A 26,793-nucleotide genomic window follows, 5' to 3' on the forward strand; every position below is an offset into this window, starting at 1 on the left:
AGTCCGAGCTTTCAAGTCCGGGAGCGGTGAGCGGGGAATTCACCACCATCCCTCACCAGGTGGAGCAGCCACTACTCTTCGGCGACCACGTGGGCTCCCGCCTCCCTGGGACTTTCTGCTTCCGCAGGAACTGCTTTGCTACCGGAAGTGACGAAGGTGGGCGCTCCAAACGGGTGGTACCGTCTCTTCCTCTCCACGCGGTGGACCTGACCGGTCGGCCTCAATTGCTTGCGCTGAGCGATGCCGGGCAAACTCCTCAGTGACGCGGACTTGGACTCAGACACGGCCATGGAAAAAGTGGAAATACCGCGAAAGCAGGTGAGAGGGTGCCACCGAGGGCCTCGGGACCCGGGACGCTGAGAGGAGCTGGGTACGGAAGCGGGGTGGGGTGCCGGGCTGGGAGCCCGTGGCGCGCACGCGGACCTGGCGCGGCCGGAGCCCAGCGTGGAGTCGACCGCAGGAGTGCCAGGGGGCCGTGCCTTCCGCGGGCGGGGGCCGAGCGAGCGGCCGGGGCGGTCTGGCGCTACGCTGAGCGCCGCTCGCACGTGGTCCGGGAGTTTGAGTGCCCAGCAGTCGGGCACTCGGATGTGCAGGCTCTGTGCAGGCTCGGGCCCCACGTTGCTGGCTCAGGCCCTGACCTGATTCTGGGCTTGAGCGTGTGCGGAGGGAATTGTCGGTCAAGGTAGGGACTGAAGCTTTGGACTAGGCATAGCCGCACTTCAGTTCCACCTGCACACGTGAGCGGCGTCTGCAGTGACGCTTGAGTGGTGAGGGAAGTACAGTGTTTTCCGGCCAGCAGCCTTTAGAACATGAAGTAGTCGTCTTAATGTCTACGGACCAGGTTTTCCCGTGGAAATATAAAGATGTGTTGCGGTGCTGAGTGTACACCGTATTTTTGATAGAGGTCGGTAGTGTGTAGTGGTCTTAAGTTACTTTGATCGCTGTCTACATCTTTACTGTTACTTCCTTAGTGATTCAACTTGTGACCGATTCTGTTCTGAGATAAGGTCAGTCAGTGAGAGCAAAGATTGTCCCTGAACTCCTATGGTGCATGACTTAGAATTCCCTTTCCTTGGCTGTGCATGGGTCTTTTTGATGGAGAGCTTTTACAACAGCAATATTTTGGCGTTGTAGGAAGCGGGGGAGCACAGACTTGTCCCTACAGGTGGAGAGGTCCTGGCTTACCTGCTCCGATTCAGTGAAGATACTCAGTTGTGGAATGCTCAAGTGAAGAGGCACCTGGCCAAACCCCATTACATTCCAGAAGAGACCCCTGGGTTAGGGGTGAAAAAACTGAAGTCTTGTGGGGAGACCAGATTATTTTTCAAATGTTTGAAAGATGATGATGTGGGAAAGAGTACCCTCATTAATGATTTGAGAGCAGAAGTGGGGCCTGAAATTTTAGGGGGCAGATTTTAGCTAAATGTAATAGTCATCATACTTCTGGGATTGGCCTTTCAGAAAGGCTTTAACAGAGGCTACAGCACCTGTCTACTTAGTTTCCATAGTATTAAGTAGTTAACTTTCAATAAGTTAATTATGAAAAGTTGGAAAAAGTCAGACATTTCAGGTAGGCGCTATTGTCCTGGCTTTTGTTTAGTTTGGAGGTTTCACCCATTCCATTTCCTTGTAATGGTGCTTACCCTCCCTCCCCTTTTTTTTTTTAAATTTTCTCCTTTTTTTATTAACATATAATGTATCGTTTGTTTCAGGGGTACAAGCCTGTGGTTCCTCAGTCTTCCACAATCCACAGTGCTCACCATAGCACATACCCTCCCCAGTGCCCAGCACCCAGCCACCCCTTCCCTCTCACCCTTCTCCCCTCCAGCAACCCTCAGTTTGTTTCCTGAGATTAAGAGTCTTTTATGGTTTGTCTCCCTCTCTGGTTTCATCTTGTTTCATTTTCCCCTCCCCCTATAATTCTGTCTTGTTTCTCAAATTCCTCATATCAATGAGAGCATATGATAATTGTCTCTGATTTTGCTTAGCATAATAGCCTCTAGTTCCATCCACATCATTGCAAATGGCAAGATTTCATTTTTTGATGGCTGCATAGTATTCCATTGTGTGTGTGTGTGTGTGTGTGTGTGTGTGTGTATCTATATCTGTCTGTCTCACATCTTCTTTATCCATTTGTCTGTTGATGGACATCTAGGCTCTTTCCATAGTTTGGCTATTATGGACATTGCTGCTATAAACATAGGGGTGCATGTGCCCCTTCGGGTCACTATGAAATTATGTCCTTTTTGATATATTTAAAAAAATTTTTTTTCAGTGTTTCAAAATTCATTGTTTATGCACCACACCCAGTGCTCCATGCAATATGTACGCTTCATAATACCTACCACCAGGCTCACCCAACCCCCCACCCTCTTCCCCTCCAAAACCCTCAGTTTGTTTCTCAGTCCACAGTCTCTCATGGTTTGTCTCCCCCCTCCGATTTCCCCCAACTCACTTCTCTCCATCTCCCAAGGTCCTCCGTATTATTCCTTATGCTCCACAAGTAAGTAAAACCATATGATAATTGACTCTCTCTGCTTGACTTATTTCACTCACATAATCTCTTCCAGGTCCATCCATGTTGATAGAAAAGTTAGGTGTTCATCCTTTCTGATGGAGGCATAATACTCCATTGTATTTATGGACCATATCTTCTTTATCCATTTGTGCATTAAAGGGCATCTTGGTTCTTTCCACAGTTTGGTGACTGGCCATTGCTGCTGTGAAGACCCCCCCCCCCCCCCCGCTTAAATTAGATACATCTCTTTTACACATGGAGTGATATATTGTGGGGTTTTATAGATTTTTGGTTCGTAAAGTGTCTCTGTAAATTCATTTGCACTTGTCAGATAACTAAGACAGGTATTAATGGATCCCTGTTTACCTGTACGGGAATTCTAGCAGAGAAAGAAATGTGTTGTCCATCTGTGGAGGTATATGGCCTTAATACTCTATTAGAAATAAAATGTACTTGATCACTTTCTGTAGTCATAGATATGTAGTTTAGAGCCTTGAGGATCCCATGAGCCACCCCAAATCCCCTATGAAAGCTTGACAACTTATTTAACCAACATGAATTGAATAGATAACAAGAGGCATTCTTTTCTAAGATGATGAAATCATTGATATACATGGTACTTATTTCCAGATAGCTAAGAAATGATACTAAAAAGCAGTGTTTTGACTTAATTACAAGGTGAAAGTACAGATGTTGAAAAATGCCCCCAAATTGTGTTCTTCATAATTATGTGATCTTGAAATAATCCAGAATTGATGTGTCCTACAAATGTATACATGCTTTGCTCAGTAGTTTTATTTTCTTTATTAATTTTTTTAGAAAGGTAGAAAAGAGAAGCCAAAATCTAATAAGACTGAAGAGGCAACAGAAGTAAAGGAAGAAATTATTTCCCCCAAAGCTAAAAAAGTTAAAAAGAAAGCCGAGTCTAATGAGGTTGACTTGAGTTCTCCTAAATCCAAAAAGGCAAAAAAGAAAGAGGAGCCATCTCAGGATAATATGATTTCTCCTAAAACCAAAAGTGTGAAAAAACCAAAGGAGACCATCGAAAAGAAAGTTGTTTCTCCTAAAATCAAAAAGGCAGTAAAAAGTGAAGAACCTTCTGAAGAAGAAATAGATGCTCCTAAGCCCAAGAAGATGAAGAAAGAAAAGGAAATGAATGGAGAAATTAGAGAGAAAAGCCCCAAGCTGAAGAATGGATTCCCTCATTCTGGACCCGTCTCCAACTCCAGTGAAACCCCAGGGGAAGAAAGTAACAGTGAAGTAGAGCAGGTAGGTTGTATTTTAGTGTGTAGAATGTATCTTTCATTATTGTTTCAGATAAGCAAGTAGATAATTGCTAGTGGTTTTATTTAAAAGTGGGAGAGGGAGGGGCGCCTGGGTGGCTCAGTGGGTTAAAGAAAGCTTCTGCCTTCGGCTCAGGTCATGATCCCAGGGTCCTGGGATGGGCTTCCCTCCTCTCTCTCTCTGCCTGCATCTCTGCCTATTTGTGATCTCTATCAAATAAATAAATAAAATCTTAAAAAAAAAAAAAGTGAGTGAGGAGTGCCTGGCTGTCTTAGTCAGTAGAGCATGCAACTCTTGATCTCCACTCTTTTTGGTTTTTGTTTTTTAAGATTTTACTTATTATTTTAGAGGGAGAGAGAGTGAGTGTGTGCTAGCGGAGGGGAGGATCAGAAGGAGAGGGAGAGAGAATCTCAACCACTTTACCCCACTTACAAATATTAAATATTTTTATGCTTTCATAATCCATCATATAAATGTTTAGAAATCACTTAATTCCGCTATTGGACATTTAGATTTTTTACTTTCGAATAATGCCACAGTGACCACTTTGTCATAAATGTTTGTTCCTTATTTTCTGTGGATGGATGTGAAAGATGTGGCTGTGGAAAAGAGTTAATGACCTGTGCAGCAGTACAGTAGTCCCCCCACCCGATCTGATGTCTTGCTTTCTTGGGTTTCAGTTTCTTTTCTTTTTTTCTTTTCTCTTCTTCCCTTTCCCTTTTTTTTCTTTTTGAAAATTTTATTTATGTTAGAGAGAGATACAGTAAGAGCATGAGCGGGGTTGGGGGTTTGCAGAGGGAGAGAGAGAATCTCAAGCCAACTCCTTGCTGAGCACAGAGCGGAGGCAGGGCTCCATCTCCTAACCCTGAGATCATGACTTGAGCTGAGATCAAGGTCGGATGCTCAACCAACTGAGCCACCCAGGCGCCCGCTCTCCAGGGTTTCCATTACTTCCTGTCACCGTGTTCAGGAGCAGATGGTTCTCTTCCTGACACACTGTCAGAAAAGGTTAATAATGCCTGCCGTGGCATGGCGATGCCTGTGTCATCCACCCCACTTCATCTCATCACTTAGGCATTTTATCAGCTCACATCATCCCAAGAAGGGTCCATGTTGCACAAGAAGATACTTTGAAAGAGAGACCACAGTCACATAATTTTTATTATGGTATATTGTTATAATTGTTCTATTACTATTGTTTCTAGTCTCTTACTGTGCCTAATTTATAAATTTATCATGGGTATGTATACGAGGGCATATGAAGAAGCATATGAGAATTTGTTGCCAGCTGTCTTTCTATTATAAGAATGGCCAAAGGAAAAGATGTCCCAATTCATCTTTCTTTGTTGCTTATATTTGCTGTCCTGTTAAAAACTAAGCAAATTTACCCTATGTTGAAAAAAACTCTGCCCCTAGTGTGGGGCTCAGACTCATGATCCTGAGATCAAAAGTCACATGCTCTATCCCCTGACCCAGCCAGGAGCCCCTGACCAAGCTTAAAATAACTGAAATCAGTCTGTTCCTGAAAATAGTAATCAGACTAGAAATAACAGTAAAACAACAGAAATCTCTGAAACATTTGTAAAGCAAGCTATGTATTTGTAAACAATCTATGGGTCAAAAAGGATATCTTAAGGGAAATGTAAAAATACAGAGATTTTAAAAATATTTTTTAGTTATTTATTTGAGAGAGATAGAAGGGGAGAGACAGAGAGAGAGAGAGAGAGAGCCCAGGTGAGCACCAGCAGGTGAGCTGCTGAGGGAGAGGGAGAAAATGGAAAAACATGCTCCCGGCGGAGCAGGGAGCCCAATACAGGGCTCCACCCCAGGACCCCACATACATAATTGTTCTATTATTATTGTTGTTAGTCTCTTATTGTGCCTAATTTATACATTTATCATGGGTATGTAAAGGAAAAAACATAGTATATATAAAGGTTTCATACTCCTCTGACGGTTTCAGGGGTCTTAGAACAAATACCCTGTGGATAAGGTGTTGGGGGATACTCTATATTGTTGCTGTGGGTTGGCAACGGAATAGTTCTTGGTTGAGACTGAATCTGCCTTCACTAGCCACACATAGTATATGTACAGTATGTATTTGCTACAGATTTTTTTTCCTTAGGGTTTTACAGATTATATTTCTTTTCAGATCTTGATTTACCTACCAGAGTTTCTGTGCCTTTTTGGTTGACTTACAGCAGATGTTTTAGAATTGGTTCTTTTGTTTCTTTCTCAGAAGGCTTCTCAATGATTACCTGTAGGTGTGAAGTTACTGATTTCTTTCTGTGGCCCTTTCCTTGATAGGAAGTACCTGTGGAACAAAAAGAAGGAGCTTTCTCTAATTTTCCCATATCTGAACAGACTATTAAACTTCTCAAAGGTAATATTTTTGGGAATATTGTATAATGTTAGAATATTTATCTGGAAGTACTCCACTGTTTTTGTTGAGATAAAGGACAATATATGCAACCATACAATGCAGTAGATCTGTATAGACAGTGTAGGACTGTACTAATGATGGCTTTGCTGCCCTTTTTTTTTTTTTTAAGATTTTATTTATTTGAGAGAGAGAAAGTGAGAGAGCACTAGTGGAGGGGGAGGGATAGAGGGAGAGGGAGAAACAGATTCCCCACTGAGCAGGGAACCCGATAATGTGGGGGCTCTGATGCAGACTCAGTCTCAGGACTCTGGGATTATCACCTGAGCCAAAGACAGACGCTTAACCAACTAAGCCACCTAGGCGCCCCTCCTTACTGCCTCTTAAATAGGTGATTCAATTTTATTCAAACCAGTATGTGTATTCAGAGATGTGAGGACTGATTGTACTGGTGCAAGTAAACGGTTCCTGCCACGTTCATATTTTCTTTTTATCCTCTCCACATGGTGAGACATCTCTTCATGATACCAGCCTTGGCCAGCACTCAGCCTGGCAGTGTGCCCGTGACTGAGCTAGTTAGTCACAGACGCTTGAGTAGGTGTTTCCTGAATCAGGTGTGGCATAGTCTGGACTGCAGAGCACCTGATCTGGGGGTTTCTCTTGACCTATGGATGAGATTCATGACAAGTGACTAAACTCTTAAAATAATATTTACTCTAATTTGGTGCTTTAAAGTTTGTTGATATTCTTTAGTCCAGCAGATTCTTCACTACCAGAATGCGTTGGAACCTGACTTTGTAGATTTTTATTTTATTTTATTTTATTGATTTTTTTTCTTCAAAGATTTTATTTTTTTGACAGAGACAGACACAGCAAGAGAGGGAACACAAGCAGGGGGAGAGGGAGAGACAGGCTTCCCGTTGAGCAGAGAGCCCGATGGGGGGCTCGATCCCAGGACCCTGGGATCATGACCCAGGCCGAAGGCAGACACTTCATGACTGAGCCACCGAGATGCCCCTGACTTTGTAGACATTGAACAGAAGGTAGAATTCCTTAATTCTGCAGGACCAGAAGCATGGTCGGGATTTTAAGAACTGCAGTGTCAGATAACATGGTTAATTTGTTCACAGCCCGTGGGGTGACCTTCCTGTTTCCTATACAAGCAAAGACATTTCACCATGTCTATAGTGGAAAAGACTTAATTGCACAGGCACGGACAGGAACTGGGAAGACATTCTCCTTTGCCATCCCTTTGGTTGAGAAGCTTCAGGGAGAACTGCAAGACCGGAAAAGAGGCCGTGCCCCTCAGGTAACTATCTTTAACGTAGACCCCAGGCTCCATATCTGCACAGGAGAAAAACTTTTTAGGCATTGCTTACATCATATACTATAGTTTTTTATTGGGTTCTCCTTAAAATCTTTTTTTTAATCTGTTACAGATTTTTATTTTAAGTTAAAGCAGGATTGTTCTTTTAAGATTGTTGGCCACAAACCCTATATATTTAAATACTATAATCTGCCCTATGGTTGTGATCACCTGTATTATTAATGCTTATTGTGTTCCCTTTAAACTATTAGATGTCCCTGGGGCTTACAGGTTTGCTCAGGTGTCTTTGACCATTTTTACCTAGATGGTGAAAGCAATTTTAGTAGACAGGCATGACTAGAAGGAGGCATACATCAAGAGATGAAGAGGCCAAGCTTCCTTGTCAGGATGGTACTCGTTGGGTTCATTTCTGGAGAACCTGGCATTTGGCAAACCTTAACCTCACTGAAATGCCTGTGTGTTCCTCTTGGTTATGGGTTCGTGCACTTGACTTTCAGGTCCCGCCTCGCTTGTTTACTGGCCTGCCACCCCTCATTCATTCATTGCTTATTGCTCTAAACAAATGCAGCGTTAAACAAATGACTTATTCCAGCACTGGGAATTATTCCAGCTTGGCACATAGTGGGTATTCAGAAAATAGCTGTTGGATGAATTATCTGATGAATCTGTGAATATTCTGAAATCATACTTGTTTCATGCTGTTACCATACTTAAGGATCTGTAGTAGTTTCATATTGTGTGTCCTGTTGGGTCAAACTCAGACTGCTCTGGGATTCAAAGCTCCTCACCATTTTGCTCTTGCCTTAACTCATCTTTGTTCTACTTTCAGTTTACTATAGTGTAGAGGTTAGTCTATTGGTTTTGGAGCCCAACTGTCTGATTTTAAGTCTAGGCTTTGCTTCTTAGCTTTTTGGTTCAAAATCTTTTGTGTGTTTATTGTAGGTACAATTGTACAATACAATTGTAGGTGGGTCAGTAACTTGTGAGAATTAAGTGAGAATAATGCACAGTAAGCATTTAGTAGAGCCTGAGATGGTAAAAGCTCAAAGAATAGTTAAGGTTGTGTCATCAGCAGTGTTACTCCTTGCTCAAGTTGTTTCTTTCCTGGAATGCTATTTAAGTAGTAGCAGCTCCAGAAAACTCCCCAGTTCCTTGGGCCTGCTCTGTGCAACCCTCTTGGAGCATGGCATGCTGGGGCCCTATGTCCCTTGGGGTTGGTAGGATCACAGACTTTTCTTCTGAGTGGATTTGTCAGGGACTGTATTACATTTATGATCCTTCCCCACACAAAGTACATTGTGAAGCATATAATAGATTTTTTAAAAATACTTGGTAGGATGAGTTGAGCCTTCTTGTCATTTCCAGATTTGTGAAGAAATACTGCATAGTACTTTGAATTCAATAATTAGTTTTTCCTTTCCAGGTGCTGGTTCTTGCACCCACGAGGGAGTTGGCAAATCAAGTAAGCAGAGACTTCAGTGACATCACAAGAAAGCTGGCAGTGGCTTGTTTTTATGGTGGAACTCCCTATGGAGGTCAGAGTAAGTAAATCCAAAAGTGAGGGAAGGAAAAATGCCAACCATTGTTGGATGCCCTGGTTGGATTTCTCAGACCTCAACATCTGGCTTTCCCTGGTTTAGTCATTTTTCTTTGTCATTATTGTTTAAAGATGATCCAGAACACGGTCATAACACGATGATGTGTCAAATCCCGCATATAGATACTTGGATTTTTGTATTACTTACCTATGTTTATCTAAAGGCCATAAAGATCTGTTACTGAACCTAAGAGGATAGAGTCCATTTGGGCCCTTGGCACTAGAAAGTCACGATTCAGAGTTACTCTTTTTATCTGTCAAGGACGGTGAATCTGCCTCTTCTGGGGTCTTTGTTTCTTTCTTGCTGCAGGTGGGCCTTCTTTCTTCTGGGCCCAGGGGCCAAATGTTGCAATGTAGGCTTCTATTGAAGGACTCCATTACTTAACCAATTCAAGATCTTGAAACTTCATTATGTAGAGCAAATAAATAATTTCATGAAAGGATTTAAGGCATTAAAAATGTTGCAGTTGGCACGTAAAGCTCATGATTATTTCTTCTCAGCTTTGGTTAAATGAACTGGGCTTTGGCATCAGAAAAGTCTATGTTTGAATCTAGACTCTGCTCACAGTGTAATTTTAAGTTCAGGGTGTTTGATTTTTCTGCACTTGCTCATGTGAAAAAACAAGGTTACTAAACTCATCCGGTAATGGTATTGAGAGGTTTGGCTAATGTATATAGAGTACCCAGTGTACCCCCTGGACTGTAAGGACAATTCAACAAAAAGCTGCGTCATTATCCTCTCACCTCATTATACTGGACTCCATTTTCCTGACATCTCTAGACCTTCTGGAAATACTTGCCCTTCTGCCTGGTCTCATCCTCTCCATACCTGCTTACCTTATATAAAGTTCTTTAAGATCCTCGTTCTCACTTTGTTTGTGAAACCTTGGCACTTTCCACCACCGAGGAAGTAATTTCTTTCCTGGTGCTTCCATCCTGCACCCTGTGTTTTTCTGTTATGTCACACAATTCACTGGACTGTCACTTCTTACCTCTTCCCCCTAGATTATCTTGAGTTTCCCCTTGAGTATCTTTATCTTTGATATTTAGCGTATTACCTTGTGTTTTTGGTTAATAAGTATTTTAGAATAAAAATGTATTTAACTGGTACCCCGGACTAATAAAAGGACTTAAAAACCCAGCATGTTTTATCATTGATGTTCTTTATAGTTGAACGCATGCGGAATGGGATTGATATCCTGGTTGGGACCCCAGGTCGAATCAAAGACCACCTACAGAATGGCAAGCTGGATCTCACCAAACTTAAGCATGTTGTCCTGGATGAAGTTGACCAGATGCTGGATATGGGGTTTGCTGATCAAGTGGAAGAGATTTTAAGTGTGGCATACAAGAAAGGTAAGCTCCAAATTCAGGGAGCTGCTGGAAGGGCTTAGAGGAAGAACGGTGATTAAGCAGGCTTCTAAAAATGTTAAATGAAACCTTAAATTGGGGAGTGACTTATTTTATTTAGGAAAACTTAAAGTTTTTAAAAATCATGATTTATGACGTATCTATAATGGGGACAATTTGGGAAAGTAAGAGAAGAAAAATTTCATATCTGCCAGTTGGTGTGCTTTGCTTTTGGTTTCTTTGTTCCTGACTTTGTACTATCGTACATATGTGTGTATGTTAATTTTAATTTTACTGTACATATAAAAATTTGGTATTAACACTCCCATGAAGAGGTTGTGCCATGATTTAATTCCATGTATATATTTTAATTTTGAGATGATACAAATAATTCTGCTTACAGATGTTTTTATGCATATAGCATCCTTCATATCTCAGTGTATGGAATTTGTTCTTTAGGATGGGTGTCCAGTAATGGAATTACTGAGTTTAAAGGTATAAATAGTTCGTGCTTCTCAATGTACATAGTTAATTTGCTCTCCAAAGGATTCTATCTACTTAAACCACCATTTGAAATATATGAAAATGCAGTATTATTCAAAGAGCAAACTTAAAAAATAGAGGAGCTTTTTAGTACCTGACCTTAAAGAATGAATAGGCTGAAACTCTAAAGACTGAGGAGCTGCTGGAGAGTATAGATGAGTATAGAATCTATTCTGGTGTTTATTGTAGGATGTTTGCTTAGTGATCTAAACTGGGTGGTTACTGGGCTTGATGAACAGGTGTTTTCCAGTTATATCTCATAATAGATAGATTTCCCTCATGGTTCATGAAGGCCAATGGTCAGGAAGCAAAATTACTTTAAAGTACCTTTGGTGTTTCAAGTCTCCTTCACATCAATGACTTGGGCAGTATTTCTTTGCCCATTAGGACTCTATGTCTTTCATTTTTATGTCCTCAATGCTTGGTGTGGCCTCCCATGGTCGCTCTAGCATGTTGATGGACTCTGGAAGAACTGGGTGAGGTGGAATATGGGTAGGCTGATTTCGGGTTATTCATACTGACTTTTTCCCCCCAAAGATTCAGAAGACAATCCCCAAACATTGCTTTTTTCTGCCACTTGCCCTCATTGGGTATATAATGTTGCTAAGAAATACATGAAATCTACATATGAACAGGTGGACCTGATTGGTAAAAAGACCCAGAAAACGGCAATAACTGTGGAGGTGAGTGATTCATTCAGCTGCTAGAGTTAGTAATAAACTGTATGTCATGTTTTCCCTGTGTGATGGTATTAGGACTGGCAAATATACACTGGTTTCCAGATAAACACTAAATCCACGTGAAGAGCCAAATAAAGATCTGTTTCTGTTTGAGTTGTATGTGGTATGTGTGTTTTCTAAATTTCATAATCTGATAGTCTGCCTTCAGAATCTTTTGGAATCTGTATCTGTCTGAATTATGTAAGTAAAAAGAAATTACACCTAGAACTTAAACACTCTGAGGGCAGCAGAGAAATCTAATACTTTGTGTTAAAGCCGTTTTCATTTTAGGATCCATAGAATAGAATTCCTTTCATCCAAGTAATAGAGAGACCTACAGGCTAACAGACTAACCACATTTTTAAGTGGAGAAAAGGACAAAACATTCAGAAATTTTTCTCTTGCCAGTTACTTGGTTTCCTGTAGGAATCAAGGGAATGATGTTTCTTTTTCTTCATTTTCCTAGTTAGTTCAGAAAATGGAGGAACCAGGAGCTCCTTGGTGTCTCAGTCTGTTGAGCACCCAACTCTTGATCTCAGGGTTGTGGGTTCAGGCCCTGTGTTGGTCTCTGTGTTAGGCATGGAGCCTACTTGAAAAGAGAAAGAGAAACGAAGGAAGGAAGGGAAAGAGGGAGGGAAAAGAAAGGAAATAGAGAAACCAGAGAAAGGGGAAAAAACTCTCTGCTTTTTCTTTTCTTTAAGATTTATTTGTTGGAGTGAGTGAGTTTGGGGGCAGGGTGGGGGAAAGAGAAGGAGAGAGACTTCATGCTGTGGGCTGAGCCCAGTGTGGAGCTTGATCTCACAACCCTGAGATCATGAACTGAGCCAAAACCAAGAGAGAGACTCTTAAAGGAGTGTCCCCCCCACCCCTTTAAAAAGACTGACTTTAGAGAGAGAGAGAGACGGCTCTCTGCTTCAGTGGTTTGTGTGTGCGTGTGTGTGTTGTCCCTACATGGTGGTGGCAGTGGTCTGCTCTAGTTAGGCTTAAAAATTGCTTCTAGCCGCAGTAGCATTGAGCGGGTGATTTCAGGGTCCAGGTAGGCGTCACTAAATACATCTTTTTTTCCCTCTCTCATAAGCACCTGGCTATTAAGTGCCACTGGACTCAAAGGGCAGCAGTTATTGGGGACGTGATCCGAGTATATAGCGGTTTTCAGGGGCGCACTATCATCTTCTGCGAAACCAAGAAAGAAGCCCAGGAGTTGTCGCAGAACGTGGCCATAAAACAGGTTGGTTCTTCCCCTCCCTTTCCTTTAGGGAGGAATCATCTTTCAACTGATACATTACAGTTGCCCTGGTTACATGTTAGAGCTCACCTGATCAGTCGGTCTCCTCTCACAGGTGAGGAAAGGGTGGCTCACACCCAAGGCTACATGGGCAAAGTAGGTTTGATCACTCTTGTCTGGGGTCCTTCATCTAGTGAGTATAGCTGGACATTGATTTAATGACCACGGAGTGGGAAAAAATTTGAGGTTTGTCCATGTCAGGGACATGTTTTTCCCTTTGCTGTATTTTCAGTGGAAGTATCACCAAAATACAAAGATCAAATATCTTTACAGGCCTGATGTGTGATGCTAATAGGTCCTGTATTGTTGCATCTGGTGTTCTTAGGCCAGTTTCTTTCTTTGGCAGGATGCCCAGTCATTACATGGAGATATTCCTCAGAAGCAGAGAGAAATCACTTTGAAAGGCTTTAGAAATGGTGATTTTGGAGTTCTGGTTGCAACCAATGTTGCCGCTCGCGGGTTAGACATCCCTGAGGTTGATCTGGTTGTACAGAGTTCTCCACCAAAGGTAAGTGTTCTGTACTACGATTTTACTGTGTTTTGGGGTACTAAAACAAAGAGGAGGCTGTATCACTTACTTTCATGTGGTGAGTGATAGCTGTCTCTTGAGTGCTGGGATGCTACGGTGATTTTCAGAACAAATCTCTTCTGAGGTCCTTCCCTCAGAACTGACTGTTCAGTGGAAGCATGGCCGGTGGCCACAGGTTGGAAAGATGGTTGCTGGTTGGAGGGAGTTTTGGTAGGCTCATGCAGGGAGTGTTTGAGTGGACTTTGAAGATGGGTAGGGCTTAGGCAGGGTGGGGATAGGATGAACTCATGAGCTAGAGGATAGCGAAAGGAAAGAAAGGCCTGTAGTTAATAGTCTCCGTGGTTAGAACTGCTTGGCTTTGTGGGTGATGGGAACTCTGAGGGAGGGCCCTGAAGCATGAGTTATGTGGTGAGGACAGTGCTTCGTGTTGATAAATGTTGGTCTGAAGGAGCCTGTTCTGTTCCTGTCACTTCCAACATGAGGATCCCCACAAATTGGCAGATTCCTCAAGATTAAAAGGTTGTTTACAATGATAGAGAAAAGTAACCTGATTACTCTGGAGGCTCCAATTCTTACAAAGGCAGTCCGATGGGTTTGTGACACAGATGCTGTTTAAAGGAGCCTCTTGAGCTGTGCTGTCCGGTACGATGGCCACAGCCACGTTAGTGGTCAGGCTCTGGGAATTGTCGGAATTGATGTGTGCTTGAGGTAGAGAGTACACGTTGGGCTTTTTTTATGTTTTAAACTTTCTGTTATGTACACTGGATTTTGAGGACTAAAAAAAAATGTAAAATATCTCGGTGATAAGCTGTTTCCTGTAGATAGCATGTTGAGGTGATAAAACTTGGAGATATATTAAGTTATTGATTGAAACTTCTAGCGGATTACTAGAAAATTGAAGATTGAAATTACATGTGTGGTTCTGTAGCATAGCACTATGTAGATGCCTTTTGCAGATTTGCCCATAGGTTAGGGACCACTGCTACAGAGATTTTAAAAATTGTGACAATTTTTTACTTTAGCAATGGTGGGGAACCACCATACTTGCCTCTGCGTAGACCACTCAGGTCTTTGTCTTTTTTTGTTCAGTGTCACTCATGTATTTTACTTCAATAGGACGTGGAGTCCTACATTCATCGTTCTGGGAGGACAGGTAGAGCTGGAAGGACGGGGATTTGCATCTGCTTTTATCAGCACAAGGAAGAATATCAGTTAGCACAAGTGGAGCAAAAAGCGGTAAAACTGTTTTCTTAGCCTTCTTTCAGCAAATGTCGAATTGAATTCTAAAGTCAATCTTTGTTTTTTTAATTCAGTTTACATTAACTTTAAATTGTATGTATTTCTAGCATGTGGCCATAACTGAAAACTTGTAGGTGCAATTGTTGTTGTTGTTTTTCTTTTTAAAGATTTTATTTATTTATTTGAGAGAGAGCGAGAAATCGCACGAGGGCAGGAGGGGCAGGCAGAGGGAGAAGCAGACTCCCTGCTGGGCAGGGAGCCCTATGCGGGACTCGATCCCAGGACTCCAGGATCATGACTTGAGCCGAAGGCAGTTGCTTAACCAGCTGAGCCACCCAGGTGCCTGCATGTTGTTTTTTATACACTGTCCTACAATATAAAGCCCATTTTGAAACATGTTTGCATTAGAAAGCAGTGGTTTTGTTTTCTCATATTTACAATTACTTGGGCTATTTTTATGTTTGAAGGCAGTTTTCAGACAATGATAACATGAACACACCCCAGATAGTTTAAATCCAGATTAAGGGGTTATAGGAATTGCTTAAAAACCAAAAGGATCGGGGCACTTGGGTGGCTCATTCCGTTAAGTCCCGGACTCAGGATTTCGGCTCAGGTCATGATCTCTGGGTCCTGGGATTAAGTCTGGTGTTGGGCTCAGTGGTGAGTCTGCTTCAGGATTCTCCCTCCCTCTCCCTTTTCCCCTTTGCCCCCCTATCAAATAAATAAATCTTTAAAAACAAAACAAAACAAAAACACCAAAAGGATAAATTTAAAATGGGAGAGAGGAGACTGATTTTTCTGACAGATTAATCTCTCCTCTTCCCCTTGAGCTGACTGTACTTGGTGACTTGCTAAAGGAGCAGGAGGCAGGCACTTTACTGTGCGGAAGGCAGGCAAGCACTCCCCGGCCAGGGTGATTGTGGTTAACATCAGGGATAAGCATATGCCTTGAGAATGATGTGATGAGACCGCATTTGCCTCTGGTTTTCTTCCCCCAAACCCATAATCTCAGTCTAAGCATGCAAAAAACCAGAGACAGCCTCACAGTGAGGGACAACATTTTTCAAAATACCTGACCAGCAGTCCTTAAGATCAGCACTACTTAAAACTGTCACGGGGCATGAAAAATAAGAAAAGGCAGAAACTGCCACAGATTAGTGGAGACTGAGCACACATGATACCTGATGTTGTGGTGTCACTGGAACAGAAAAAGGACATTAATAGAAAAGCTAGTGATATGTGAATGAACTCTGGAATTCAGTTAATAGTGATGTGGCCGTGTTGGTTTCTTAGCTATGACAAATGTACTGTAGTAGTAATAATAGGGAGACTCTGTGCGTAGTGTACAGGAACTCAGTGGAGTAATACCTTTGCAACTCTTCTATAAATCTAAAACCGTTCTAAGATAAAAAAGTTTATCTTTTTTTTTTAAAGTTTATCTTTTAAATGTGTAATAAGTATGTTTGGTAATATAAAAAAATTGGGGGATTTAATCTCAATGGAAACAGTTGATGGCCAGATGGTACATTAAACTATGGCTCATTTTCTTGTAGGGTATTAAATTTAAGCGAATAGGGGTTCCTTCTGCAACAGAGATAATAAAAGCTTCCAGCAAAGATGCCATCAGGTACGTTTCCAACCACTGCCGTGGTCTATGGTAGTGTTTACTCCATTTATTGCCTGACTTTGTGCAGTAATGAGATTCAGTCTTTTGGATTTTATTTTATTTATTTCTCAAAATTATTTACAACCTACTTGTTATACTCACACTGTGCTGAAGTAAAATTCTACAAAATAAAAATCCTAACTTGTACTCATCCCTACCCAATCCTGTTCACCAGAGGACACCACTACTGATAGTTGGGTTTGTCTGGGCATTTTAAGGAAGCGTACATTAGATATGGTGTGGATGCTTCCCATGTGGCGGTAGAGTTTAGGGCCGGAGATTATATTCCACGTCGTCATCGTTCTAGTCCCCCAGTTGGTAGGAACGAGTTGATTTTTTTTTTTAAGGTATCGCTGGTTGGTGAAGATTAGATTAACTAGCAGTGTTTGTCACTGGCATTGGGGGCAAGAGAACTATTTGGTGAGATTGTGCTACAAGTTGAAGGATAGTTAGTTGTTTAGCATCTCTGGCTGTGTGGTATATTCTGGAGGGGGTGTGTGGGCTTGGTATTATGAAAACCAGGAGGTGCTGACTATATTCCAGTGTTTCCAACTGGTGACCTATATTCCCTGCTTAAGAACCACTGAGTCCAGGGGTGCCTGGGTGGCTCAGTGGGTTAAAGCCTCTGCCTTCGGCTCAGGTCATGATCCCAGGGTCCTGGGATCGAGCCCCGCATCGGGCTCTCTGTTTGGCAGGGATCCTGCTTCCCCCTCTCTCTCTGCCGCCTCTCTGCCTACTTGTGATCTCTCTCTGTCAAATAAATGAATAAAATCTTTAACAAAAAAAAAAATGAACCACTGAGTCTGAGCATCACTTTTCAACTATTTTCCGTAACTATTATAAATATGTGTAATGCTTATCTTAAAAAATAGGGGGAGGGGGCGCCTGGGTGTCTCAGTCCGTTAAGCAGCCCACTCTTCTTTTTTTTTTTTTTTTTTTTTTTTTAATTTTTATTTTATTTTTTCAGTTTTCTACGATTCATTGTTTATGCACCGCACCCAGTGTTCCATGCAATTCATGCCCTCCTTAATACCCACCACCAGGCTCACCCATCCCCCACCTCCCTTCCAAAACCCTGTTTTTTTCTCAGAGTCGTGCAGTCTCTCATGGTTCATCTTCCCCTTTAATTCCCCCCCATTTTCACTTTTCCTTTCCCTCTCCTAATGTCCTCCATGTTACTCCTTATGCTCCACAAGTAAGTGAAACCATATGATAATTGACTTTCTCTGCTTGACTAATTTCACTCAGCATAATTTCCTCCAGTCCTGTCCATGTTGATGCAAAAGATGGGTGTTCATCCTTTCTGATGGAGGCGTACTATTCCATTGTATATGCAGACCATATCTTCTTTATCCATTTGTCTGAAGGGCATCTTATCTTGGCTCTTTCCACAGTTTGGCGACTGTGGCCATTGCTGCTATGAACACTGGGATACAGATGGCCCTTCTTTTCACTACATCTGTATCTTTGCGGTAAATACCCAGTGGTGCAATTGCAGGGTTATCGGGTAGCTCTGTTTTTAATTTCTTAAGGAATCTCCACACTGTTTTCCAAAGTGGCTGCACCAACTTGGATCCCACCAACAGTGTAAGAGGGTTCCCTTTTCTCCACATCCTCTCTTAATCTCTGCTTGGGTCTTGATCTCAGGGTCATGGGTTCAAGCCCTGCATTGAGCTCTGCACTGGGCATAGAAATGGGGGAGTTTATGATTAGAGGAAATGATAGACATTGGCATATTAATTAATAACTCAAGAAAGGTCTCCAAAGGAGAATAATATAACTCAGTAATTTTCAAGTTTATTTTCACATGGCCTATTTATTTATTTCAAAAGATTTTATTTATTTATTTTGACAGAGAGAGGAGACAGAGCCAGGGAGGGAACACAAGCAGGGGGAGTGGGAGAGGTAGAAGCAGACTCCCCACTGAGCAGGGAGCCTGGTGTGGGACTTGATCCCAGGACTCTGGGATCTTGACCCAAGCTGAAGGCAGATGCTTAACAACTGAGCCACCCGGGTGTCCCTCACATGGCCTATTTAAATAATTCTGTAGACAGGGTTCCTTGTGACACTAGATAAGGAAATTTGGGGTTAGGTGGCCAGGAAGGAGAAAAGAGACAAAATGCCAAGAGATATCTTGTAGAGGGGCAGCCCTTCCAAAGGAGGCTGCCTCATCTGGCCTTGTTTATCCTTGTCCTGGTTGACCTCCTCTGAAGATGTGACATTTATTATCACCAAGATAATAGTGACTCTCTAACAAATGTGTATTCTCATAAAAAGTTCATATCATTTTTAACATGATTTGGAAGTCTTTTTTCCTTTTATTTCAGAATGGAAATAGCTGTAGTGTTTTCTGGTTCTAAAAGGAATACGTGCTTATTATAAGAAATGTTCAACATTTATTAACAACACTCTCAGTGGCAGCATGGACTTACTTCTGTTGTATCTGTTCCATGGTTTATTTAATCAGTCCGTATCGATGCACATTTTATGCTCTGTATTACAATTAACACTGGTGAACATCCTGATATTTGTTCTGTTATTTTCTTGGGTTGAAACTTTTTTTTTAATTGGATAGTAAAGTCAGATTAGACATAATCAAAGGAGTGGATTTATTTGTACAGAAATGTGATGATTGTCCGTACCTCGCATCAAAATGACGTGTTAGAGATTGGAGAGATTTGAAAGTTCCTGGTTTATCTTGAAATGCTGTTGCCTTGAAAGTGCAATCTGTCCACTTCTGTCCTTTCTCTTAACAAATACACTCAATCACACCATAGGCTTTTGGATTCTGTGCCTCCCACTGCCATCAGTCACTTCAAGCAGTCCGCAGAGAAGCTGATAGAGGAGAAGGGAGCCGTGGAGGCCTTGGCAGCAGCTCTGGCCCATATTTCAGGAGCCACGTCGGTGGACCAGCGCTCTCTGATCAACTCAGACGCAGTAAGACTTCCTGTCACTCTGACCCTTGGTGTTTGAGTGTGAGCAGGGTTTGAATGGGTTCAGTTAGACGTCTCAGTTGTTTTAGCTTTTGTATGAAGATAGATGGACGTAAACAAATCCCATAAAGATAGAAGGTAGGTTCGTAGTTTTCAGTGTCTCAGTTAAGGGGGATGACATTGAGTGTGGACGGGCATGTGGTTTCTTTTTGGGGTAATGAAATATTTTGGAATTCTAGATAGTGGTCATGGTGGAAACCTTGTGAATATACTGAACTGTATCCTTCAAAACGGTGAATGTTATGGTGTGTGGATTACATGTCAATGTTTTTAATCCTGAAAGAAAAACCCCAACCATATAAACACATAAATGCATATGATACATTTAGCCAATCTCCCTGGAAACTTAGAAAGATAAATGCTTTTTTCCTTAAATGAATTTTTTTTTTAAATGAAATTTTTGAGACAATTTTAGGTTTACGTGTAGTTTTAAGAGATAACAGAGAGAGGAAGAGGAAGATCCCTTTTACACTTTGCCTAGTTTCCCCCTCATAGTAACATCTTGCAAAGCTATAATATCACAGCTGAGTTGGTACTAACATTGACACAATGCATCCATTTTATTCTGAGTTCCCCAGTTTTACTGGTACTAATTTGTGTGTATGTGTCAGTGGAGGGGAGGTATAGGCTTTTAGGAAGAACTTTTCTGGAAATATTTTAGAAACATGAGGGTAATTTTTTTTATCAGTTAGGTTTGCTTTTGAGACTGAGTTTTGTTCTCCTTTCTTCTGTAAGGGCTTTGTGACCATGATCTTACGATGCTCAATTGAAATGCCAAACATTAGTTATGCTTGGAAAGAGCTTAAAGAGCAGCTGAGTGAGGATATTGATTCCAAAGTGAAAGGAATGGTTTTTCTCAAAGGAAAGCAGGTAAGGAACGTTGGGGCCTCTGTTTTGACCTTGCTTTGGTTCAGTAGCTTAATGTGGTTGATAAAGCACCGAATGGAGGCTTCTCCCTGTTCTGTGAGGTGCTGCATCTTTCTGCTCTCTAGATAGTCTTCTCCAAGCATGTCATCCATGACCTTCAGTTGCCACTAGGTCACTGACCGCTCCCCCATCTGTATCTCTACCCTGGCCTATGCATGGCATGCCGGACGTGAATATCCAGCTGCTTCTGTGACGATTTCTACCCAGCTGGGGTTATTTGGCAACTGAAAGTTATTCAAAATTGAATGCAAAATCTTTAATTCAAAGCTGAAATTTAAAATCTTGGCTTTCCGAACCTGACGTTCTTTATTTTGAGTCCTGCTCTCAGTTAGTGGTATGCATAATAACAGCAGTTCCCAAACATTTTGGTATCCTGACCCTTTTATGTGCTTAATAAATGTTGGGGATCCCAAAAAGCTTTTATTTTTGTGGGTTATATCTGTTAATGTTTACAGTATCAGAAATTAAAACTGGAGCTCTAAAACCTAAGCCTGTCGTCCCATTAGCCATCAGAGCAGTGACACCGTCACATGTAATACAGTGTCTGGGAAACCCCGCTGGGTGCTTGTGAGAGGAGAGTGGTGAGGACACCTAACATTTTCATATTGTCACGAAAATAGTTTTGACTTTGTGGAACCTCCCTGAAAGATCTCAGGTTTCCAGCACTCTGTGGACTGTATTTTGTGAGCCACTGGCCTAGTGAACCAGGTCAGGTGTATTGTCAGCTGGCTGCATGTCTGTGTTCATCTTCTTAAGCCACTCCACGTACTGTATGAGTTAGTCTCAGCTTTCACATGGAGGTTAGGGGTCTCCACGAGCTGGCTTCTGCTCCCCTGACCAGCTTCCTCTCTGTGTCCTCACTGCCAGTACCCTCTCCTCCAGCCATGCCAAGCACACCTTGCTTTCTGTCATCCTAAGTGTAGGCTCAACCCAGTGTTTACAGTCTCTCTTTCCCCCACGTTATCCTTTACGACGTGGCTTGGCCCTAAGTCTCCCTGTGAAGCTTCCCTGGCCACATGGTGGAGTTAGGCCATCTTTATCTGTACTTCAGAGTCCGTAGGGCATGCCTTTATTGAGCTAAATCTTACCTTGCTGTGTTTGCTTTCTGACTGAGAGCCTCAAGAACACTCTGATGTACTCATGGGCAAAAACAATATTCTAGTTATCGTTGTACTCCAGTGAGTGCCTGGTGTTAAATACTTAGTAAATATATGAAGGGGTGCCTGGTTGGCTCAGTTGGTAAAGCACGTGACTCTTGATCTTAGGGTCGTTAGTTCAAGCCCACGTTGGGTGTAGATATAATAAATAAATAAACAAAAAAAATAGATGAATGAAGAGTCCCACTCATTGCAGAATCCATCAGTATCTCATGTTACCTGGGGTTATAATTGGATAGAAATGAGGTGTTCCTCACAAAATATTTTAACTAAAGGCAGCCAGGAGGGAGGAGTGCCTGTGACATGCAGGGTAGTTCAGTTATATTTGTGAAAACCAAGAAATAGGATCTCCTTAATTGGAGGTGATGGCACTGCTACTGTCCTATAAAGTGTTTTAACTTTTTTTTTTTTTTTTAAGATTTTTTTTTTTAGCGGGGGAGGGAGTGGCACCTGGGTGGCTCAAGTCAGTTAAGAGTCTGCATTTGGCCACAGGTCATGATCCTGGAGTCCCAGGATTGAGTCCCACATCAGGCTCCCTACTCAGTAGGGGGTCACTTCTCCCTTTGCCCTTCACCCTGCTCATGCTCTCTCTCTCTCTCAAATAAATAATTTTTTTTTTTGAGAGAGAGAGCATGAGTTGGGGGAGAGGAAGAAGGAGAAGGAGACTCCGCACTGAGCAGGGAGCCAGATGTGGGACTTGATCTCGGGACCATAGGATCATGGGCTGAGCCAAAGGCAGACACCTGACAGACTGAGCCACCCAGATGCCCCTAGTTTTTTTAAAAAACTTGTTTAGGGGCGCCTGGGTGGCTCAGTGGGTTAAAGCCTCTGCCTTCAGCTCAGGTCATGATCTCAGCGTCCTGGGATTGAGCCCCGCATCGGGCTCTCTGCTCAGCGGGGAGCCTGCTTCCTCCTCTCTCTCTGCCTGCTTCTCTCCCTACTTGTGATCTCCGTCTCTCAAATAAATGAATAAAAAATCTTTAAAAAATAACAAAATAAAAAAAATTAAAAACTTTTATAGCAGGATGAATTGTGAAAAACTAGAAAAGTAACAATAGAAGATAATTATTTGGGGGCTCCTGGGTAGCTCAGTTGGTTAAGTGTCCAGCTCTTGGTTTCAGCTCTGATCATGATCTCAGGGTCATGAGATCAGCCCCGCTTTGGGCTCCCTGCTGGGTGTGGAGCCTGCTTAAGATTCTCTCTCTCTCTCCTTCACCCATTCCCCCCTCCCTCCCTTTCTCTTAAAAAAAATCATTTATTTTTCTACTTTTAGTAGGTCATCCTAAAGATACTTTCTTATGGAAGGCAGCATATTTTAATGTAGACCATTGGTTTTGGAGCCATACTGACCAGATTTTTAAAACCTGCTCTGCTTATGAGCTGGGGACCTTTGATAAGTCAGCCTCTCTAAACCTCTGTTTCCTCAGCTCTAAAACGTAGCTAATGGCTGCTTGAGGAATTAGCAAAGTGTGATAGCCAAGAATGATCTCTGGTCAGTTCTGAGTCATTTTGAGTCCTTTTTTGAGGATATTTGAGTCCCAGATATTCTTGGGTTTTTGCTGTTGTGCCTTTGGGAGGTATAATTTATTGATCTTATTCTAAAGTTTATCAAAAATTAATACTGGGAGTCTTTGTTTCTGATTTTTAATGTTAATACCTGGTCTTTTGGAATATCACTTAATGTACATATACAGTTCTGGTGAAAGGCTGAGTTAACTTGCATTTGTTTTGATTTTTAGGGTGTTTGCTTTGATGTCCCTACTGCAGCAGTAACAGAAATACAGGTATTCTTATCTCTTGGATTTTGAATATTTAAATTATAAAATGTTCATTACTGGGGCGCCTGGGTGCTTCAGTTGGTTGAGCATCTGACTCTTGACTTGGGCTTGGGTCATGATCTTGGGGTTGTGGGCTTGAGCCCATGTAAGGCTCTGAGCTCAGAGTCTGCTTGGGATTCTTTCCTTTCCCCGCTCCCCTTGCTCATGTTCTTTCTCAGAAGAAAAAGAGGGAGAGAAAGAAAAAGAGGGAGAGAGGGAGGGAAGGAAGATCTTTTTAAGAAAATGTGTTCATTTCTGAAAATACAGAATAATGGAAAGAGAAACAAGAGCTCTAGTCCCTTTTCTAAAAGACAATTAGAATTAATGAATTTTAGTATTTTTTCTCCTAGCCTTTTTACTCTGATAGTTTTCTTACTCAGCCTGCCTATTTTCCTTCTTTCCTTTCTGGTGCACAACATCTAGCTTTTTTTCCCTGTGTATGTTGTATGGGGCTTACATAGACATTTTTTAAATTCCTAGATCTTCATTCAGTACTGTTGTGAGAAATGGGTTTATATGTGGTTTATTTGCATGTTTTACTCTCTTATTGATAGCTATGGATACCCGGGAGTAATTGAATTGAATAAATGATACAGTGATGAAGGTACCTCTCATAGTGAAACTCTCTTACACTGCCAGGACTGGCTTTCAGGCCATGAAGGTGGTATTTTTTCTAACCAGTGACCTTTTAAATACTTAGGTTATCAGTCAGGTTTTTCTTTAGAGAAAAAGCAAAAAAAAGAAAGGATTTTCTGTTGTTTTTTTAAATAACTGAATTCAGTAAAAGAGCAGGTAGAAAGACGACCGTCTCTCTGCAGGAAAAATGGCATGATTCACGGCGCTGGCAGCTCTCGGTGGCCACGGAGCAGCCAGAGCTGGAAGGACCACGGGAAGGATATCGAGGCTTCCGAGGGCAGCGAGAAGGCAGTCGAGGGTTCCGGGGACAGCGGGAAGGCAGTCGCTTTAGAGGACAGCGGGAAGGAAACAGAAACTTCAGGGGACAGCGGGAAGGAAATCGAGGCTTCAGAGGACAGCGATCAGGAGGTGGCAACAAAAGTAACAGATCCCAAAACAAAGGCCAGAAGCGGAGTTTCAGTAAAGCATTCGGACAGTAATTTGAAGTAGAGGATTTATGCAGCAACATGGAACCGAACACTCATTTTCCTACAAGGTGAAAAGCACATGGGTTTCCTTCCTGACCACTTGCCTTGTCCCCATCTCTCCCAGAGAGACAAGCTTTGTGGAAATTATTTCATCTGATGATAATCACTTATAATGATTGCAACTTCTGTATCCAGTTTCTTTTTTGAAAAGGTGTATGAATTCATTTTTATTCTGATACATTGTCTCTAGATTATAAGATAAAAATCAAGCATGTGTCGGCCCATATTTTTAAGTTGACCGTCTCTATACTTAAATGGTGTCCTTCCCTGGATACCTGTGGGGAAGGCTGCGGTCTCTGGAGAGGCGCTGTGCGCAGTCCAGCCTCGGCTCTGTAATTGGCATTCCTCAGCCCCCTGCCTGCCAGTGACTCAGTGTTCCTGTAGCCAGCCTGTCTTCGGAGAATTAGTCCTGAGCCATGTTTGGAGGCAAGGTTTCAAACCTAGCTGGTAAGTAATGCATTTTATGGCAGCACATGCTCTAAGTTTGGAGGATGGTGATACATTTGATGGGAGACATATAGGTTAGCCATCCTTATGTATGTTTTGATACATTTTTAACTTCTTAATGTAAGGTGTGATTCATGCTTTGGTGAATTCTTCACAGATTTTATCTATTTATATATGTATATATAGAAAATATTTTAATAAAAAGCAAGTGTCTTTAAGGAATTCCAACTGTAGTAAGAAGGCTCCAGAACTTTCTTTGTAAGTAAAGATGCTGAATAATATAGGCGCTCAATGACAAGGTACTCCACTTCCTATTGGAAGCTTAACATTATTTACCGAGAAGGAATTAAGGGAGTGGGGGGCAGAGATTTGCATCGCTGACAAGAGTCAGGAAACCACCGAAAATATTTTTGACCTGTGAGAAGGAAACCTACATCTCTGAGAGCAAAGAGAGGAGCAAGTGAAGACACATGATAAAGCATTCTTTTCCTGTTAAAAACAGCAGGTCATTAACGTTTCTAGAGATTAACTTCTATTGGGTAAACTGGGGTTCTAGGTAGAATGATCCAGTGTGGTTTCTCAGTGGCCTAGTTCCTATAACCACTGTATAGGACCTGTTTCTGTAAGACTGCTATTCCATTGAAAGGTTTTAGCTGCTTGGAGACTTCCTTTTAGGACAATCTCTATGTGGTTATTTTAAGTTGTTGCTTTGAGGGAACTGAAGAACTTAATACAGCCCCTTGCCATGTAACTCCAAGTTCTCAAATATTACTTCCTCCAAACTTCTGCACAGTGCAGGAGCTCAAGAATGGCATTGTTTTCTTGCCTTAATTCCTAGAAATTCTGTACTGAGAATCTCAGGGAATAAGCTGATAGGAGAAGTTAGAATACATGGCTGGTTCTGTTTTCATTTGATTACATTTGAACAATTGAAATCTTTTTAAGCCCTGCTTTCTCTCACTGGATCGGGTTTTTTTTAACCTAACTCTGTGTGACCTTTGCAGTAAGGCATTCGATAGCCAGCTCAACTCTCTGATGCTTGAGGCGGTGTGTCCTTACTCGGGACTTCAGTTCTGTCCCTCAGTCCTGGGATGTTTCTGTTATTTTCTTGATCAACTTGTCCATTTTACCACTTTTTCCTCCACACTCCTCATGGCTTCCTATCAAGCCACAGGGATTCAGGAGAAGTTGATGACTGACCAACCACATGCTGTGTAGATGATAATTTATTAGATTCTGGTTTTGCTCAAGTACTGAGCATATTTTAATAACAACCAAAGTATTTCAGTTTGGATAGGAATGGATAACTTATCAAGCAGATAAGGTATGGTACCTGTTTTTTAGGAAGGAGCAGTTAAAATCTTGATGTGGATTATGGATTAGCCTACAGAAAAATATTCAGGCAGAAATCGAGAGTAAGGGGAAGATTCATGAGAATTTCACTTCATACAAAGAATACATGGATGTTTCATTAAGTGAAGCTGAACTTTCTCCTGGATCCTGGAATCCACACCATATTTATAAATCTATAATCCCACTATTACTTGATTTTAATGGGCTTGTTAGCCTAGCTTGGGAAGTGTGGTTTTTACTATTTTCTACAAAGAAAATATTTTCCAATGTATCAAACTCAACGAACTTTTAAAATACGATCCATTTTTACATTGGAGCTATCTGTGCAACAGTTTCTTTACAATTGTACATAAAATGCTTTTTCTGTAAAATTGAGTTAATGTATAAAATACTGCTTTATGCCAGAATAAAGATACTAGTATTTCGTATGTATGCTTTTGGTGGCTTTTTTCCTAAAATTGAGACTTACCGTGAAAGAAAAAATTTTTAACGACTTTAT

At 41.7% G+C, this 26,793-nt stretch overlaps 1 protein-coding gene across 2 annotated transcripts; it reads left to right on the forward strand.

Annotated features, from left to right (window-relative positions):
* The first annotated feature begins 171 nt into the window (after window positions 1–171).
* On the forward strand, window positions 172–26,722 carry LOC111144970 (DExD-box helicase 21). 2 transcript variants are annotated; one of them, XM_022499604.1, is made up of 16 exons: window positions 194–318; window positions 1,548–1,556; window positions 3,338–3,787; window positions 6,110–6,185; window positions 7,313–7,491; window positions 8,933–9,050; window positions 10,277–10,462; window positions 11,537–11,682; window positions 12,797–12,946; window positions 13,350–13,511; window positions 14,649–14,768; window positions 16,325–16,398; window positions 19,215–19,374; window positions 20,166–20,300; window positions 23,254–23,298; window positions 24,150–26,722. In XM_022499604.1, the coding sequence occupies exons 1-16, from the start codon at window positions 241–243 to the stop codon at window positions 24,444–24,446; spliced, it is 2,385 nt and encodes a 794-aa protein (XP_022355312.1). In that variant the 5' UTR covers window positions 194–240; the 3' UTR covers window positions 24,447–26,722. The 2 variants fall into 2 exon arrangements, with proteins under 2 accessions (XP_022355311.1, XP_022355312.1); XM_022499603.1 differs by lacking the exon at window positions 1,548–1,556 and having other exon boundaries at window positions 172–318.
* Window positions 26,723–26,793: the final 71 nt, after the last annotated feature.

Source organism: Enhydra lutris, unplaced genomic scaffold (assembly GCF_002288905.1).
Source record: "Enhydra lutris kenyoni isolate GAN:26980312 unplaced genomic scaffold, ASM228890v2 scaffoldscaffold12, whole genome shotgun sequence".
Lineage (NCBI taxonomy): Eukaryota > Metazoa > Chordata > Mammalia > Carnivora > Mustelidae > Enhydra > Enhydra lutris.

Coding starts and splice junctions, on each gene's coding strand:
- LOC111144970 (XM_022499604.1), top strand. CDS start 241: ATGCCGGGCAAACTCCTCAGTGACGCGGACTTGGACTCAGACACGGCC. Junction 3,788..6,109: donor GTAACAGTGAAGTAGAGCAG/GTAGGTTGTATT, acceptor TTTCCTTGATAG/GAAGTACCTGTGGAACAAAA. Junction 20,301..23,253: donor TTTTTCTCAAAGGAAAGCAG/GTAAGGAACGTT, acceptor TTTGATTTTTAG/GGTGTTTGCTTTGATGTCCC.